At 41.9% G+C, this 16,115-nt stretch overlaps 1 protein-coding gene across 6 annotated transcripts in view; it reads right to left on the reverse strand.

Moving 5' to 3' along the window:
- LOC108124132 (43 kDa receptor-associated protein of the synapse) overlaps window positions 1–16,115 on the reverse strand; it is a 443,392-nt gene that overhangs the window by 182,872 nt on the left and 244,405 nt on the right. For all 6 annotated transcript variants that reach the window (XM_043213549.2, XM_070282394.1, XM_070282396.1 and 3 more), the window contains one exon: window positions 12,523–12,714. In XM_043213549.2, coding sequence (XP_043069484.1) covers window positions 12,523–12,714 — 192 coding nt within the window. The remainder of the gene's footprint in view (window positions 1–12,522; window positions 12,715–16,115) is intronic.

Genomic DNA, 16,115 nt, shown 5'->3' on the forward strand with positions numbered 1-16,115 from the left:
CCATATAACTGAACGATCGGAAATGGTATTTGGTAGAAATATCAACTTTCGTATTTTTGAAAATAGAAGTTTGGGACTTTTTTTTAGATTTTGTATTGTAATAAATTGGATTATATATTCCTTTTCCCATAAGGTTCGGCCAACTATATCCGATGTTGGCGATATATATCCGGTTTAAACTGCAAGGGTATATAAACTTCGGCTACGCCCGAAGTTAGCTTTCCTTTCTTGTTATATTATTTTTTATACACCATTTTCGGGATATTTACTTTACTTCCCAATATTGTTTGCACTTCCGTTTTTTTCTGTGAATAAATAAATAATTATTTTAATACAACAACACCAAGTTGCGAAATAAGAAATTGTTAAACAGGGCAAAAGAATAGCTGGCTCAAATTTAATTTCCAATCCAATATAATTTATATAATTTTTTGCATTTAATTCAGCTTTTATCACCTTGCCTCTATTTAGCAAGGCAAAAGCGCAGGTCGACGAGCTCGCACACATAACTAAAAAACGGCGGCTCAGCCCCCGCGGCCCTTACCAGCCCAAATGCCTCTGCATGCAATTTGAGCATGAATTAATGCTTTCGGCGATTTGTAGCTACAGCTCCACATGAGCAACCCCTTCCGCCGGAATAGGAATACAAGGCAATTCTCCGAGATCAAAGGGTCGGTCAGATTTTCCACACCGCGTATTATATTTTTAGGAATTACGTAAATAGCTCGCGCCATTATCAGGCAATTATTATTATTTGGAGTAAAATAAGAGGCCCTGCCGATGCCGTGCTATCCTCGTTTGGCAATGTACTTAATTGGACGCGATTATAAATCGACTCGACTTTACGTACAGTCATAAGCGTCAGATTCACGGCATTGAGCAGGAAATGGATACTTTTACGCAGGGGAATCTGACCCTCCTGCAATACTATGATACGACTAGGTCGAGAAAAAACTCACCTTTGTCACCAACAAAGCTACCATGTCGTACGAAGCCTCGGCTTTTTGTGTGACGAAAAAGTTTTGTGTGACAAATTCCGGGATGACGCACTCCGAAAAGCTCTGGCTCTCGCTTTGGCGCAAGAAATGGAATCTAACACCAAGAGATACTCCTTCGCGTCAACGTTTGGCCAGGAGGACAAGGATAAAAAATAATATCCAATGGCGCAAGAACACCGACAGGCTCCTGTGCAGACAAATTGTCAGACAAACACTGGCAAGAATCCGAACTACACCAAACAACACAAGGTGCAAGTACACTCTGCCCCATGCAGTGGAGGCACCCCCAAACCCATGGACATTGACCCATCACTTTCCAAGATGCTTAAGCCGTATCAAGCCTCGGCATACCAAATCAGGCCGTATCCGATCGATCGGCCCCATATAAAAGGCAAAGGGTTAGTCACGTCGCGCAAAGCGCAGGCGAAACCGGGGCGCAGGCGAATTTCATCCGTCCATACGAAGGGTTGAAAGGCGTCCGCCCAGTAGATTCGCCATTTTCAGTTCATTCTATCCATGGCGTTACCACGATCACAAAAAAATGCTTCGTATCCCTATTCAACTTGAAGGCTCGATCTTCATCTTACCAGATTTGTCCTCCTTTGATGCCATCATCGTCCTTGACCTGTTAAAACAGGCAGGGGCATCGCTTTGCCTAGCTTCCGGACACCTCAAATGGGGCTCCGAGGTAGAAAAGCTGGAATTCCAATCATGCCAGGACCTTCTAAAAAACGGCATAATCCAGAAATCGAGATCCCCCTACAATAATCCAATATGGGTAGTAGACAAAAAGGGCACCGACGAATCTGGCAACCGCATAATGCGGCTGGTATTGGACTTTTGAAAATTAAACGAGAGGACAATACCGGATCCGTACCCAATGCCAATCATCTCTATGATACTAGGGAATTTGCGCAAAGCCAAATACTTCACAACGCTCGATTTAAAGTCCGGCTACCACCAAATTATTCTGGCAGAACGTGACCGTGAGAAAACTTCCTTTTCCGTAAACGGGGGAAAATACGAGTTCCGTCGACTGCCATTCGGGTTAAGAAATGCTGCCAGCATTTTCCAAAGAACCATCGACGACTTACTGCGAGAACAGATTGGCAAATTTTGCTACGTCTATGTCGATGATGTTATCGTCTTCTCAGAGGACGAAAACGCTCACATACGGCACGTAGACTGGATTCTTAAGAGATGGGACTACGACAGACCCGGAAAAAGTCAGAGCCATCAAGGAATTCCCGGAGCCCAAAAACGTATTTGAAGTAAGTTAATTCATGGCTAATTCATGGTAAGGGATAGGCTGGATATTATAGATGTTTTATTAAAGATTTTGCGGCGATAGCTAAGCCCATTTCGAGCATCTTAAAAGGGGAACATGGAAATGTCAGCAGATACTGATCCAGAAACATCCACGTACAGTTTGCCGAGCCGCAACGGCTAGCCTTCGAAAAGCTGCAACATCCTAGCCTCTGAGGATGTCATCCTTAAATACCCCGATTACAAGAAGCTATTTGATCTAACGACAGATGCCTCAGCGACCGGCATTGGCGCAGTACTTTCCCAAAAGGGACGATCCATTACTATGAGCTCTAGGACCCTAAAGGACAGAGAGATTAACTACGCTACCAACAAAAGGGAGCTGTTAGCCATAGTTTATATTGGCTTTATTCACTTATATTGGGTCAAAGATATAAATATCTTCACTGACCACCAACCGCTGACCTACGCGGTATCGGATTCGAATCCGAACGTGTCTTAGGGCGACTAAGCGGAACATTCTTTCGGTGAAATCCAAGCTGTTGGACCCCTTTGGCTTATTGAGCTCCATACTTAGAAAAGGAATGATCCTATTGTAGAAACTTTGGTTAAATAATTTAGATTGGTGGAACAAAACACAAAAAAAAAAATTCCCGCTAATGAATGAAAACATGAATCCTCTGAGGCTGGGCTTACCTTTTCGTTGTTGCGGGTCGAGGAGCGACTAGCTAATGCTCCTATATCGTACAATGCCAAGTTTCCAGTATTTTTGACAAAACACTAAATTTAATCACAGCTATGTCCGATACTTGCCCGAGTCGAATTTTTATGTGGGCCCACGAGCATTTGTGAGTGACTGCGCATATGGATCTTAAAATTTACCCTTATATAGAATTCTTGCTCTCCTTTTATTTTTTCCATATGTGGTGTTAATTGGCCCTGGTTATAAGACATTGAAAATTCGTGATAGGCCACTCTACAAGTCCTACATTGCATTATTTGTTTGTTTTGCGTCCAAGGCAGTTCATTGAGAAGTAGATTCCGACCTTTGATTACTTTTTGTTGGCTTTTCAAAAGTTCGTTGGGCGCCGAGGATGTCCGCCAATCGTGCACTGCAACAACGCGACAAGTGTGGCGGGTTGAGCAGCAGCGGAGGAAGAAGGAGCAAAGGGGGGTTGCGACGCAAAGTGCTGCTGGCCCTGGCAACAGCATGGCAACAGCATAGCAACAGCAGACGCTTAACGAGCGCTCCGATCAGTATATAAGGAGGCCTATTGGAGCAGATCGGGACGAGTCTTTTTAGGAAGCTTGTAACGTTGAGTTGGAGGACCGCCTTTGGAGAGTCCGACAACACGGAGAAAGAAGAACGTAAAGGACGAGACACGAGACAACCCAGGGTAGTGGAGTCGAGTTGGGCCATTCCCGAACACGGCAGGTAGCCTTGCAAGGAAGTGAGGAAAGGATAAGTCTGGCGTACGCCTTACCGACTCCTGAAATCGCAACCAACAGGCGTGGTCCTGCGACACAAGGATAGGCCGACTCGGGATCGCACGCCCGGTATTCATAAAACGTAAAGGACGAGACAGGAAGTGAGGAAAGGATAAGTCTGGCGAATCGCAACCAACAGTCGTAGTCCTGCGAAACAAGGATAGGCCGACTCGTGAGATCACGCCCAAGTCAGAGACCGAATGAGAGTATTCCGATCACCAGGCCCTCATTCCAAACTCCGGACTCGCTAACTCGCGCGACGACCACTGACAACTTCCAATCCTGGCTCTATAGCGCGTATGCGCGAATTCTGGTAAATCCCAAGTGTAGCGGGGGCGACACAGGCACTCCCAATCCTGGCACTAGCGCATATGCGCGATGTCCCGGTGTAGCAGAGGCAGCAGTCTGCATCCAAACTCTCAATCCTGGCGTTAGCGCGTATGCGCGGTATCCAAATGTAGCGGGGGCGAAAGCCCGCAGCCAACTTCCAATCCCGCCCCGCTAGCGCGTATGCGCGGTGGATTCCTGGAGAAACGGAAGTGCGAGGTCGAGAATACGGAGCGGGATTGAGAGCAAGCCTTTGTATTCTGGACGAAATGTCTAAATAAACAGTGTGGAAATTTCTAGCTATTTGAATTATTTTCTGGGCTCGGGCAATCACGTCGATCTATAAATTCGGTGGAACACAGCCGCAAACTCTATAAGCTAGCCGCGAGGATCGAGGATGAAATTGTTTTTAGTGTGACAAAAGGCATCATGCTTTGTTACATCCAGAAACTAAAAACCGTCCAGCACCAGCAGAAGGTGCAGTAATCAATAAATAGTGAATAAATAAATAATTATTTTAATACAACAACACCAAGTTGCGAAATAAGAAATTGTTAAACAGGGCAAAAGAATAGCTGGCTCAAATTTAATTTCCAATCCAATATAATTTATATAATTTTTTGCATTTAATTCAGCTTTTATCACCTTGCCTCTATTTAGCAAGGCAAAAGCGCAGGTCGACGAGCTCGCACACATAACTAAAAAACGGCGGCTCAGCCCCCGCGGCCCTTACCAGCCCAAATGCCTCTGCATGCAATTTGAGCATGAATTAATGCTTTCGGCGATTTGTAGCTACAGCTCCACATGAGCAACCCCTTCCGCCGGAATAGGAATACAAGGCAATTCTCCGAGATCAAAGGGTCGGTCAGATTTTCCACACCGCGTATTATATTTTTAGGAATTACGTAAATAGCTCGCGCCATTATCAGGCAATTATTATTATTTGGAGTAAAATAAGAGGCCCTGCCGATGCCGTGCTATCCTCGTTTGGCAATGTACTTAATTGGACGCGATTATAAATCGACTCGACTTTACGTACAGTCATAAGCGTCAGATTCACGGCATTGAGCAGGAAATGGATACTTTTACGCAGGGGAATCTGACCCTCCTGCAATACTATGATACGACTAGGTCGAGAAAAAACTCACCTTTGTCACCAACAAAGCTACCATGTCGTACGAAGCCTCGGCTTATTGTGTGACGAAAAAGTTTTGTGTGACAAATTCCGGGATGACGCACTCCGAAAAGCTCTGGCTCTCGCTTTGGCGCAAGAAGTGGAATCTAACACCAAGAGATACTCCTTCGCGTCAACGTTTGGCCAGGAGGACAAGGATAAAAAATAATATCCAATGGCGCAAGAACACCGACAGGCTCCTGTGCAGACAAATTGTCAGACAAACACTAGCAAGAATCCGAACTACACCAAACAACACAAGGTGCAAGTACACTCTGCCCCATGCAGTGGAGGCACCCCCAAACCCATGGACATTGACCCATCACTTTCCAAGATGCTTAAGCCGTATCAAGCCTCGGCATACCAAATCAGGCCGTATCCGATCGATCGGCCCCATATAAAAGGCAAAGGGTTAGTCACGTCGCGCAAAGCGCAGGCGAAACCGGGGCGCAGGCGAATTTCATCCGTCCATACGAAGGGTTGAAAGGCGTCCGCCCAGTAGATTCGCCATTTTCAGTTCATTCTATCCATGGCGTTACCACGATCACAAAAAAATGCTTCGTATCCCTATTCAACTTGAAGGCTCGATCTTCATCTTACCAGATTTGTCCTCCTTTGATGCCATCATCGTCCTTGACCTGTTAAAACAGGCAGGGGCATCGCTTTGCCTAGCTTCCGGACACCTCAAATGGGGCTCCGAGGTAGAAAAGCTGGAATTCCAATCATGCCAGGACCTTCTAAAAAACGGCATAATCCAGAAATCGAGATCCCCCTACAATAATCCAATATGGGTAGTAGACAAAAAGGGCACCGACGAATCTGGCAACCGCATAATGCGGCTGGTATTGGACTTTTGAAAATTAAACGAGAGGACAATACCGGATCCGTACCCAATGCCAATCATCTCTATGATACTAGGGAATTTGCGCAAAGCCAAATACTTCACAACGCTCGATTTAAAGTCCGGCTACCACCAAATTATTCTGGCAGAACGTGACCGTGAGAAAACTTCCTTTTCCGTAAACGGGGGAAAATACGAGTTCCGTCGACTGCCATTCGGGTTAAGAAATGCTGCCAGCATTTTCCAAAGAACCATCGACGACTTACTGCGAGAACAGATTGGCAAATTTTGCTACGTCTATGTCGATGATGTTATCGTCTTCTCAGAGGACGAAAACGCTCACATACGGCACGTAGACTGGATTCTTAAGAGATGGGACTACGACAGACCCGGAAAAAGTCAGAGCCATCAAGGAATTCCCGGAGCCCAAAAACGTATTTGAAGTAAGTTAATTCATGGCTAATTCATGGTAAGGGATAGGCTGGATATTATAGATGTTTTATTAAAGATTTTGCGGCGATAGCTAAGCCCATTTCGAGCATCTTAAAAGGGGAACATGGAAATGTCAGCAGATACTGATCCAGAAACATCCACGTACAGTTTGCCGAGCCGCAACGGCTAGCCTTCGAAAAGCTGCAACATCCTAGCCTCTGAGGATGTCATCCTTAAATACCCCGATTACAAGAAGCTATTTGATCTAACGACAGATGCCTCAGCGACCGGCATTGGCGCAGTACTTTCCCAAAAGGGACGATCCATTACTATGAGCTCTAGGACCCTAAAGGACAGAGAGATTAACTACGCTACCAACAAAAGGGAGCTGTTAGCCATAGTTTATATTGGCTTTATTCACTTATATTGGGTCAAAGATATAAATATCTTCACTGACCACCAACCGCTGACCTACGCGGTATCGGATTCGAATCCGAACGTGTCTTAGGGCGACTAAGCGGAACATTCTTTCGGTGAAATCCAAGCTGTTGGACCCCTTTGGCTTATTGAGCTCCATACTTAGAAAAGGAATGATCCTATTGTAGAAACTTTGGTTAAATAATTTAGATTGGTGGAACAAAACACAAAAAAAAAAATTCCCGCTAATGAATGAAAACATGAATCCTCTGAGGCTGGGCTTACCTTTTCGTTGTTGCGGGTCGAGGAGCGACTAGCTAATGCTCCTATATCGTACAATGCCAAGTTTCCAGTATTTTTGACAAAACACTAAATTTAATCACAGCTACGTCCGATACTTGCCCGAGTCGAATTTTTATGTGGGCCCACGAGCATTTGTGAGTGGGCCCACTGCGCATATGGATCTTAAAATTTACCCTTATATAGAATTCTTGCTCTCCTTTTATTTTTTCCATATGTGGTGTTAATTGGCCCTGGTTATAAGACATTGAAAATTCGTGATAGGCCACTCTACAAGTCCTACATTGCATTATTTGTTTGTTTTGCGTCCAAGGCAGTTCATTGAGAAGTAGATTCCGACCTTTGATTACTTTTTGTTGGCTTTTCAAAAGTTCGTTGGGCGCCGAGGATGTCCGCCAATCGTGCACTGCAACAACGCGACAAGTGTGGCGGGTTGAGCAGCAGCGGAGGAAGAAGGAGCAAAGGGGGGTTGCGACGCAAAGTGCTGCTGGCCCTGGCAACAGCATGGCAACAGCATAGCAACAGCAGACGCTTAACGAGCGCTCCGATCAGTATATAAGGAGGCCTATTGGAGCAGATCGGGACGAGTCTTTTTAGGAAGCTTGTAACGTTGAGTTGGAGGACCGCCTTTGGAGAGTCCGACAACACGGAGAAAGAAGAACGTAAAGGACGAGACACGAGACAACCCAGGGTAGTGGAGTCGAGTTGGGCCATTCCCGAACACGGCAGGTAGCCTTGCAAGGAAGTGAGGAAAGGATAAGTCTGGCGTACGCCTTACCGACTCCTGAAATCGCAACCAACAGGCGTGGTCCTGCGACACAAGGATAGGCCGACTCGGGATCGCACGCCCGGTATTCATAAAACGTAAAGGACGAGACAGGAAGTGAGGAAAGGATAAGTCTGGCGAATCGCAACCAACAGTCGTAGTCCTGCGAAACAAGGATAGGCCGACTCGTGAGATCACGCCCAAGTCAGAGACCGAATGAGAGTATTCCGATCACCAGGCCCTCATTCCAAACTCCGGACTCGCTAACTCGCGCGACGACCACTGACAACTTCCAATCCTGGCTCTATAGCGCGTATGCGCGAATTCTGGTAAATCCCAAGTGTAGCGGGGGCGACACAGGCACTCCCAATCCTGGCACTAGCGCATATGCGCGATGTCCCGGTGTAGCAGAGGCAGCAGTCTGCATCCAAACTCTCAATCCTGGCGTTAGCGCGTATGCGCGGTATCCAAATGTAGCGGGGGCGAAAGCCCGCAGCCAACTTCCAATCCCGCCCCGCTAGCGCGTATGCGCGGTGGATTCCTGGAGAAACGGAAGTGCGAGGTCGAGAATACGGAGCGGGATTGAGAGCAAGCCTTTGTATTCTGGACGAAATGTCTAAATAAACAGTGTGGAAATTTCTAGCTATTTGAATTATTTTCTGGGCTCGGGCAATCACGTCGATCTATAAATTCGGTGGAACACAGCCGCAAACTCTATAAGCTAGCCGCGAGGATCGAGGATGAAATTGTTTTTAGTGTGACAAAAGGCATCATGCTTTGTTACATCCAGAAACTAAAAACCGTCCAGCACCAGCAGAAGGTGCAGTAATCAATAAAAATTACAACCTTTTTTCCACAGCAAAGGTAGCAGTCCAATCACATAACAGACAGGCAGCAAAGTTTCGAGCACTGCTGGATAAAGGATCGCATATCAATTTCATCACCGAACGACTGGCATCCATGTTTTCGTTAAAATGCCACTGTGCCAAACTTCGAGTCGAAGGTATTGGTAGACAGCCAAAAGTAAACAGTACAAGAGTTATTATTCTAGTAAGGTCTCTTCATGGTTATTTTACCCAGCGGACCTTTGCCTTTCCGCACATTCTAGCTGACCAAGCATTCTCTCATTGCGAGTTGGAAATACCCAATGAGTGTGCATTAGCGGATCCCCAGATCGACAAACCTGGGAGAATTGATCTAGTAATATGAACCGAACACTACTACTCGTTACTCTTTCCGAATGAACAAAATTTTGGAAGAGATGGTGCCATGCTCCAACTTACAAAACTTGGATGGATTGTCGCAGGAAGAAGAATAGTCCAGAACTCAATCGGCCGTGTCCGGTGGAATCAGTATTGGAGAAGAAACTTACGCTTTGATTGAAAGGTTTCGGAAATTGGACAACCTGGAGAATCAAACGAGACATCGATCACCGACAGAAATACATTGTCAGAAATACTTTGTAGAAAACCTGAAAAGAGCAGCCGATAGACGTTTTATTTTAAAGCTCCCTTTTGCCGAACGCCCTTCAGCTCTAGGAGAGTCAAAAGACATTGATATCAAATGATATCTAGCAGTTGAGCGACGCTTGACTGGTGACGTTCGGAAAGGTTATTCGGACTTCATGGAAAAGTACAAAGCTTTGGCACATATGAAACTGATGCTATCAAGCCATATACCCATGTACCCAGGCTCATTGGTTAATTCCTCATAATTGCGTCTTGAAGGCTGACAGCAGTAGGATCAAACTGCAAGTATTATTTGATGCGTCCTGTAAAACGTCATGTCAAAAATCATTGAATGTTACATACGGGTCCTTCAGTTCAGAGCGAGCTTTTCTCTATACTGCCATGGTTCCGAACCCATAAATATGTATTCACGGCGAACTTAGAAAAGATGTACCGTCAAGTATAAATTAACCCGGACGATCAATTAAATCAACTCATAGTTTGGCGAAACTTGAAACAGTCGCACACGGCACAAAAACAACATGGCAACAAAATGCCTGAATCATCTAGCAATCCGGTCACGGGAAAACTATCCGCTACCCGATGCTTCCACCAGTCATGGCACGGCCTATAATAGTGACTGAATTCACACAAGTGTCAAGAATTGAAAAGCACGGCATCAAGCAGATCAATGTTAGACCATTATAACCATCTGTACGCGGGGCTTGGTTCAGGAAATAACATAATCCGTCACTCCCAACAACGACGATTACAGATAAATATCATTGGAACTGTACTGAATAAATTTTTTCCACGTACGCAGAACATATGGTCAAAAATATCGCGAAAGTAAAAAGCAATGAGGATTTCTTCCTCCAGTTCACAGCTCAATGAGTGTACTTGCAAATGGACTACAGCGGATGCAGAGTAACCATCGTTCCCATTACAAATTGGGATTCAAAAGGTTGGACCTTATACAATTTTCAAACAACTACAATTGCCGTCACAGCCCACAGAGATAGCTTTATGGGGCTCGATGAAAGTGAATGTAATAACTTCACCATAACTGGTGAAGTTGAGCAGCATATCTGTTTCCACCATCAAACGGCTTGCAATGTTGACAGTCGATGCGAATTCCAATTATTTAATAAAAACAAGTGGAACAAAATATCAGAGCAATATTGTTGAAAACCCACCAATCTAACCAATAGATCTTTGCATCAAAAAGATCAATGGAACTTCAACCTGTATGCAACTGAATTTTATCGCCCATTAACATAAAGGCAACTGGCACGTTGAGCATGCCTTCTGGTTGCACAGCACGCAATGGCAATATCAGCTTGACGACATTTGGCACTATGACTACTGAGATACGAACTTCTTTCAGTTGATTTGGAAACATCTCTGTGTCCATAGACATGTGGGGGGCGAACTCTCATTTTCCATAGCACGCGTAAATATATAAGTTTTTCTGCAGCGATTGTGACACACTGAAAGTGTGAGAACTTTTAATTTTTTTTTAGAAGCTCTCTCTTTGGCTCCCATGCGGCCTCATTTGACAGTCCAAACTTAAGCAAAAAAAAATGTTTTCTCTGAGAAAAATGTTTTTATAAATTTGGTTGAAACAAGTTTTTTCCATAGAAAAGTGCGTTCAGAATTAAAATCCGTCATAAGCATTCCAGACAACCATTTCGTATGCAGCCTTTTCGAATACATTTCGTATATTTCAATCGTAATACTGGTACTGATATGTGTCTACATCTTGGGATATAAGCGATCTTTGTGGACTCCAAAAATTAAAGGTAACAAAAGAAGAACCTCACCAGAACCTACCTCATGGAATTTTACCATATACCAAATAAAAACAACAATAAACAAAATATTAGGTCATGAACTACACCACAAAATTATGACTACACCTAGCACCAACAATAGCTTGAGCCAGAATTGCTGAGTTTCCGATTAATGAAATCGTCAAAATATAGTGACACAATGCGCACTTGTACATTGTAAATTTATCTTTTACAATGACGCTCACTTATTGGAGTTTTGACTGTCACATTCTACTTTTCCCAGCCTGTTTTTGTTTTATTAAAATATATTTTCTTAATTCTCTTAAGTTAAAATGAAATGATATGATATGAGTTGATATGAGCTGTTTCTACGCAAAGTAGACTCTCAGTTTTAAAGCTATCATCTTGCAACTTTGCTACACCCTTCTATCCTTTGCATATAAGTCGGAACGGCCGGGATCGGCCGACTACATCCTATAGCTGCCATATACGGAGAAACGGAAGTATTCGGTGTTTTTTGAGTTAGAAAGTTCGAATTTCGATTGTTCGAATGCATGAATGCTGTTTTTGGCAAAATTATACGACCCACCAAATTTCATAAAAATCGGCCGACTATATCCTATAGCTGCCTTATAACTGAAAAATCGGAAATGACCCAACTTTCGTGTTTTTGTTGTTTGACAAAAAAGCTTATTACAGATTCTATTTTGGCTAAAATGATCCCACCTACCAAATTTCATAACAATCGTCCGACTATATCTTGTAGCTGCCATATAACTAAACTATCGTAAATGTTTTTGGGTAAAAATACCAACTATAATGTTCTTAAAGATAGAAGTTTGGGACTTTTTTTAGATTTCGTATCGTAGTAAATTGGAGAATACCATATTATGGTATTTTCATAAGGATCGGCCAACTATATCCGATTTTTGCGATATATATCCGGTTTTAACTGTAAGTGTATATAAACTTCGGCTCTTCCCGTTTCGGCTTCTCGGCGCTTTCTTGTTTGTTTTGTTTACATAACTTTGATGTAAAAGGGAATAATATATATTTTATTTCTATTGTAATATTTTTGTTTTTCTGAAGGTCAATCTTGGCCCTGACCAAGATGACCAGGAACTAAAAGTAAAGACACTTATACGGAAAACTTTGTTTTATTTTCTTCAAAAAATTTTTGTTATAGAAAAAAAAATTTTTTGAATAATGAATAACAAATTTTAATTAGTGTACCTTAAAGAATTAAATTAAAGGCATTATACAAGAAATTACCTTAGCTCCAATAGAACTAGCTACTTCCAAAAGACGTGTATTAAACTCAAGCGGCCTGCAATTGCAAATTTTATTTTGAATACGTAGAGTCTCCAAACAGCGGGCTGCCCCATCCATAGCTTCCATTTGTGCCATACGATCTCCTAAATTAGCCGACGTCCCCATAGCCTGTTCATACTGTCGTAAAGCACGCTAAAACAAGAATAAACAAAATTTATCGGGCTTTATTGATTACACACTTTACTAGTTTAGTGTCTTACATTCTTATCTTACATGCAAAAAAACGTACTTAAATACTCAAATAAGTATAAGCGCATATAAAAACGTTTGTTCTCAACAACGTTTTCAAGCTTCTAGGCGCACAGGAAATTTTTTGTCGCGCAGCGATGCTTTCGGGCTGATGCAGAGATCTGCAGCAGTGGCTCTTTTCAGAATTACTAGTATACTCGTCTGCGGTGCCGGTGGTACTCAATACTATCGAAAATGTCATAGCGGTTTTTAAAGACAGCATTGGTTTGTGTCACAAAAATTAAGCTGCTAAAGCGAACGCAGCATCCCAATGAAGCACCCAACGCATACGCCATCATCTTTGTTTTTCTGTTGTCTACCTTTGGGACAAATATAATATAAAACTCTTCGAACCTAAAACTCTTTCGATATAAACTTGCCGACTTTATCCTATCCCATCCTAGCTGCCATATAACTAATTGATCGGAATGGTGCTGTTTTCATATTTAAAGAGTCGAGATTCTATGGATTCTATTTTTGGAGAAATAATACAACATACCAAGTTTCATAAAAAGACTATAGTAGGAGCCATATTACTGAACGATCGAAAATAATATTTGGAAAAAAATACCAAATTTGGTATTTTTATACCAAATTTGGTATTTTTATAGATAGAAGTTTGAGACTTTTTTATAATTTAATATTTTTTATTATTAACAATCATATGTTTTTCTAGATTATAATAATTAAAATGAAAGATAAATTAATCTATACGAGAATCCATAATAATTGATTCGATTACATATTACATATACATTACATATTACATTACATATATTTTAGGGGATAATAAATGGGAAAATAAATGATAGTTTTTATACCCATGCAACGCAGTGAAGGAGACATCTCCGACCCTATAAAGTATATATATTCTTGATCAGGATCACTTCCTGAGTTGATATGAGCATGTCTGTCTGTCTGTTTCTACGTAAACTAGTCTCAGTTTTAAAGCTATCGACTTGAAACTTTGCATTCACCCTTGTTTCCTTTGCACGCAGTATATAAGTCGGAAAGGCCGAGATCGACCGACTATATCCTATCGCTGCTATATAACTGATTGATCGGAAATGCTGTAACTTTGTTGTTTTTTGAGTTAGAGGGTCGTAAGGATCGGTGAACTATATCCTATAGCTGCCATATAACTGAATAATCGGAAATGACACAACTTTCATGTTTTTTAAGATGGAAAGTTGGAACTTTGTACAGATTATATTTTTGGTTAGTTGATACGACCTACAAATTTTTTAAGGATCGGTCGACTATATCCTATAGCTGCCATATAACTGAACCCGCCATCACATTATCTCTCCGTTAAGGAAATTGCCCACCGGCCCACCTCAACAGCTCCCCCATCTCACTAGTAGAAAACCCAAGATACCTGGGCCTTATGCTAGACAGGAGGCTTACTTGGAAGCCTCACCTAGTCAAAAAGCGAAAGCAGTATGTAGTAATATTAAAGGCATACTATTAACTGATGGGTAGGAGGTCGAAGCTAAGGACCTCTTCGAAAATCCTAATCTACAAGGCGATTATTTGGCCAATTTGGACATACGGGATCCCACTTTGGGGCACGGCCAGCAAGACTAATATTCGGACTATTATTCGGAAAGACATTTTAAAAAAGAGCTCTCCGTGTCGCCACTGGGCCACACGTCTACAACGACAACCAGACAATCCAATAAGGTGCTTCGCTTCCCATGGGTGAAGGAGGAGATACAGAGAAGCAGCAGCAAGTACATCCAGAGGCTTGTGATAGGATAACTCCAGGGGATTGGTTTTAGTTGGTCTTTATTTGGGAGGAGCAGCTGAGGTGCCGCTCCAACGTTCAAAATGTCTCTGTTCTTTTACAATATTTCTTAAGTCTAAGTAAGGCTAAGTCTCGTAGCAGCGCTGCTCGCAGGCGGCGGCAGAGAGACGGCTATGTACTTATATATAAAGGAATATAATAATATATGTTGTTATGCGCTCTCAAGTGGAGGCGCGAGGGGTATGCATATGCTGACCGTTTGTTACGATTATGCTGACACTAGCACTTTCTGTGTGCGGGCTAAGGCATAACGATCGGTTCATATTTCGGCCACTTAGGGTTTATGACCGGGACTTTGGATAATGTAAACACTGCAACAAAGTGTTACAGTGCGCACCCTTTAAGTACTCTCGGTACAGTGGGTACTCAATATATGTGCATACTACTTGTTAAATTTTCAGCCTTACCATCAAAAACTGGTATAAGCTTAGATGCTGTATTAATAAAATCAATATTTGATTGTGCCATTGTGATGGATTTATCTATCTTGTATTCTATGACACTCGAAGTATCTGAATCTGTAGAGTTATCCAGATCAGTGTATACCGCCGGAATAGTAAGATTATTTAAATCTGTATCTTCTATTTTGGGGTTTACTTTGGGAAGCTCTTCTGACTCAGATTCTTTCGTTTCTGCTGATTCCGAGTCAGGTGCAGTGTCAACTGCTATTGGAGTGTTTAGAACGGTTGGTAACGATATTTCTAAGCTGAACTTTTGTTTAATAAATATTAAATTAGATCGTAGTCGTATCAAAAGTTTCGATACCTGTGACCAATGATCTTGATTTAATCTTTCTCTATGATCATGTATTAGCATACGCGCTTCATTAAAGCACTCTACTAATATTTCAACGTGCTTCCTAACCGTATTCTTTTGAATGGGTCTATTCTGAGATAGGGACTTGTACGATTTGTCAAAATTTGTTTTAATTATTGATAACTCCTCGTACAATTTTTTCCAATCCATGCCTTTAGTTTAGCCATACTTTTGTAGAGATAATTACGTAATATATTTTAATATTTATTTTCTTTTATTTCATTGTCTTAGATTGTAAGTGTTTACATTTGTGTATAATAATTTTGTTTTTTTTTTTTTGGTTTTTTATTTAGATTTTGTCCAGGTCATTTGCTTGACTCTGGAATTTTTTCTTTAGACATTTATTGTGTAATTTATATAATTTTAGCAAAACGCTTGCTAACATTATAATGACGATTATCATTAACAATATTGTAATTGTTTGAAGATCGATTTTTCCTGGTTCAATTTTATTAACGACATTTGCCGTGGAATCTACGACTTTCGTGTCTACTAAACCCATTTTAGATAGTTTATATGTTTTTGTTTTTCCGATTTCAATTATATTTTTCTCTGAGTCATGTTTTGCAATGTAACTTAATTTTTCTGGGAAGTAATAGTCAGAATCATTTATTTGATCTGTTTTACTTATGCTATTACTTCTCATTAAAAGGGTATTAAAATGTTTCATAAATTTTAGGAA

Source organism: Drosophila bipectinata, chromosome 4 (genome assembly GCF_030179905.1).
Source record: "Drosophila bipectinata strain 14024-0381.07 chromosome 4, DbipHiC1v2, whole genome shotgun sequence".
Taxonomy (NCBI): domain Eukaryota; kingdom Metazoa; phylum Arthropoda; class Insecta; order Diptera; family Drosophilidae; genus Drosophila; species Drosophila bipectinata.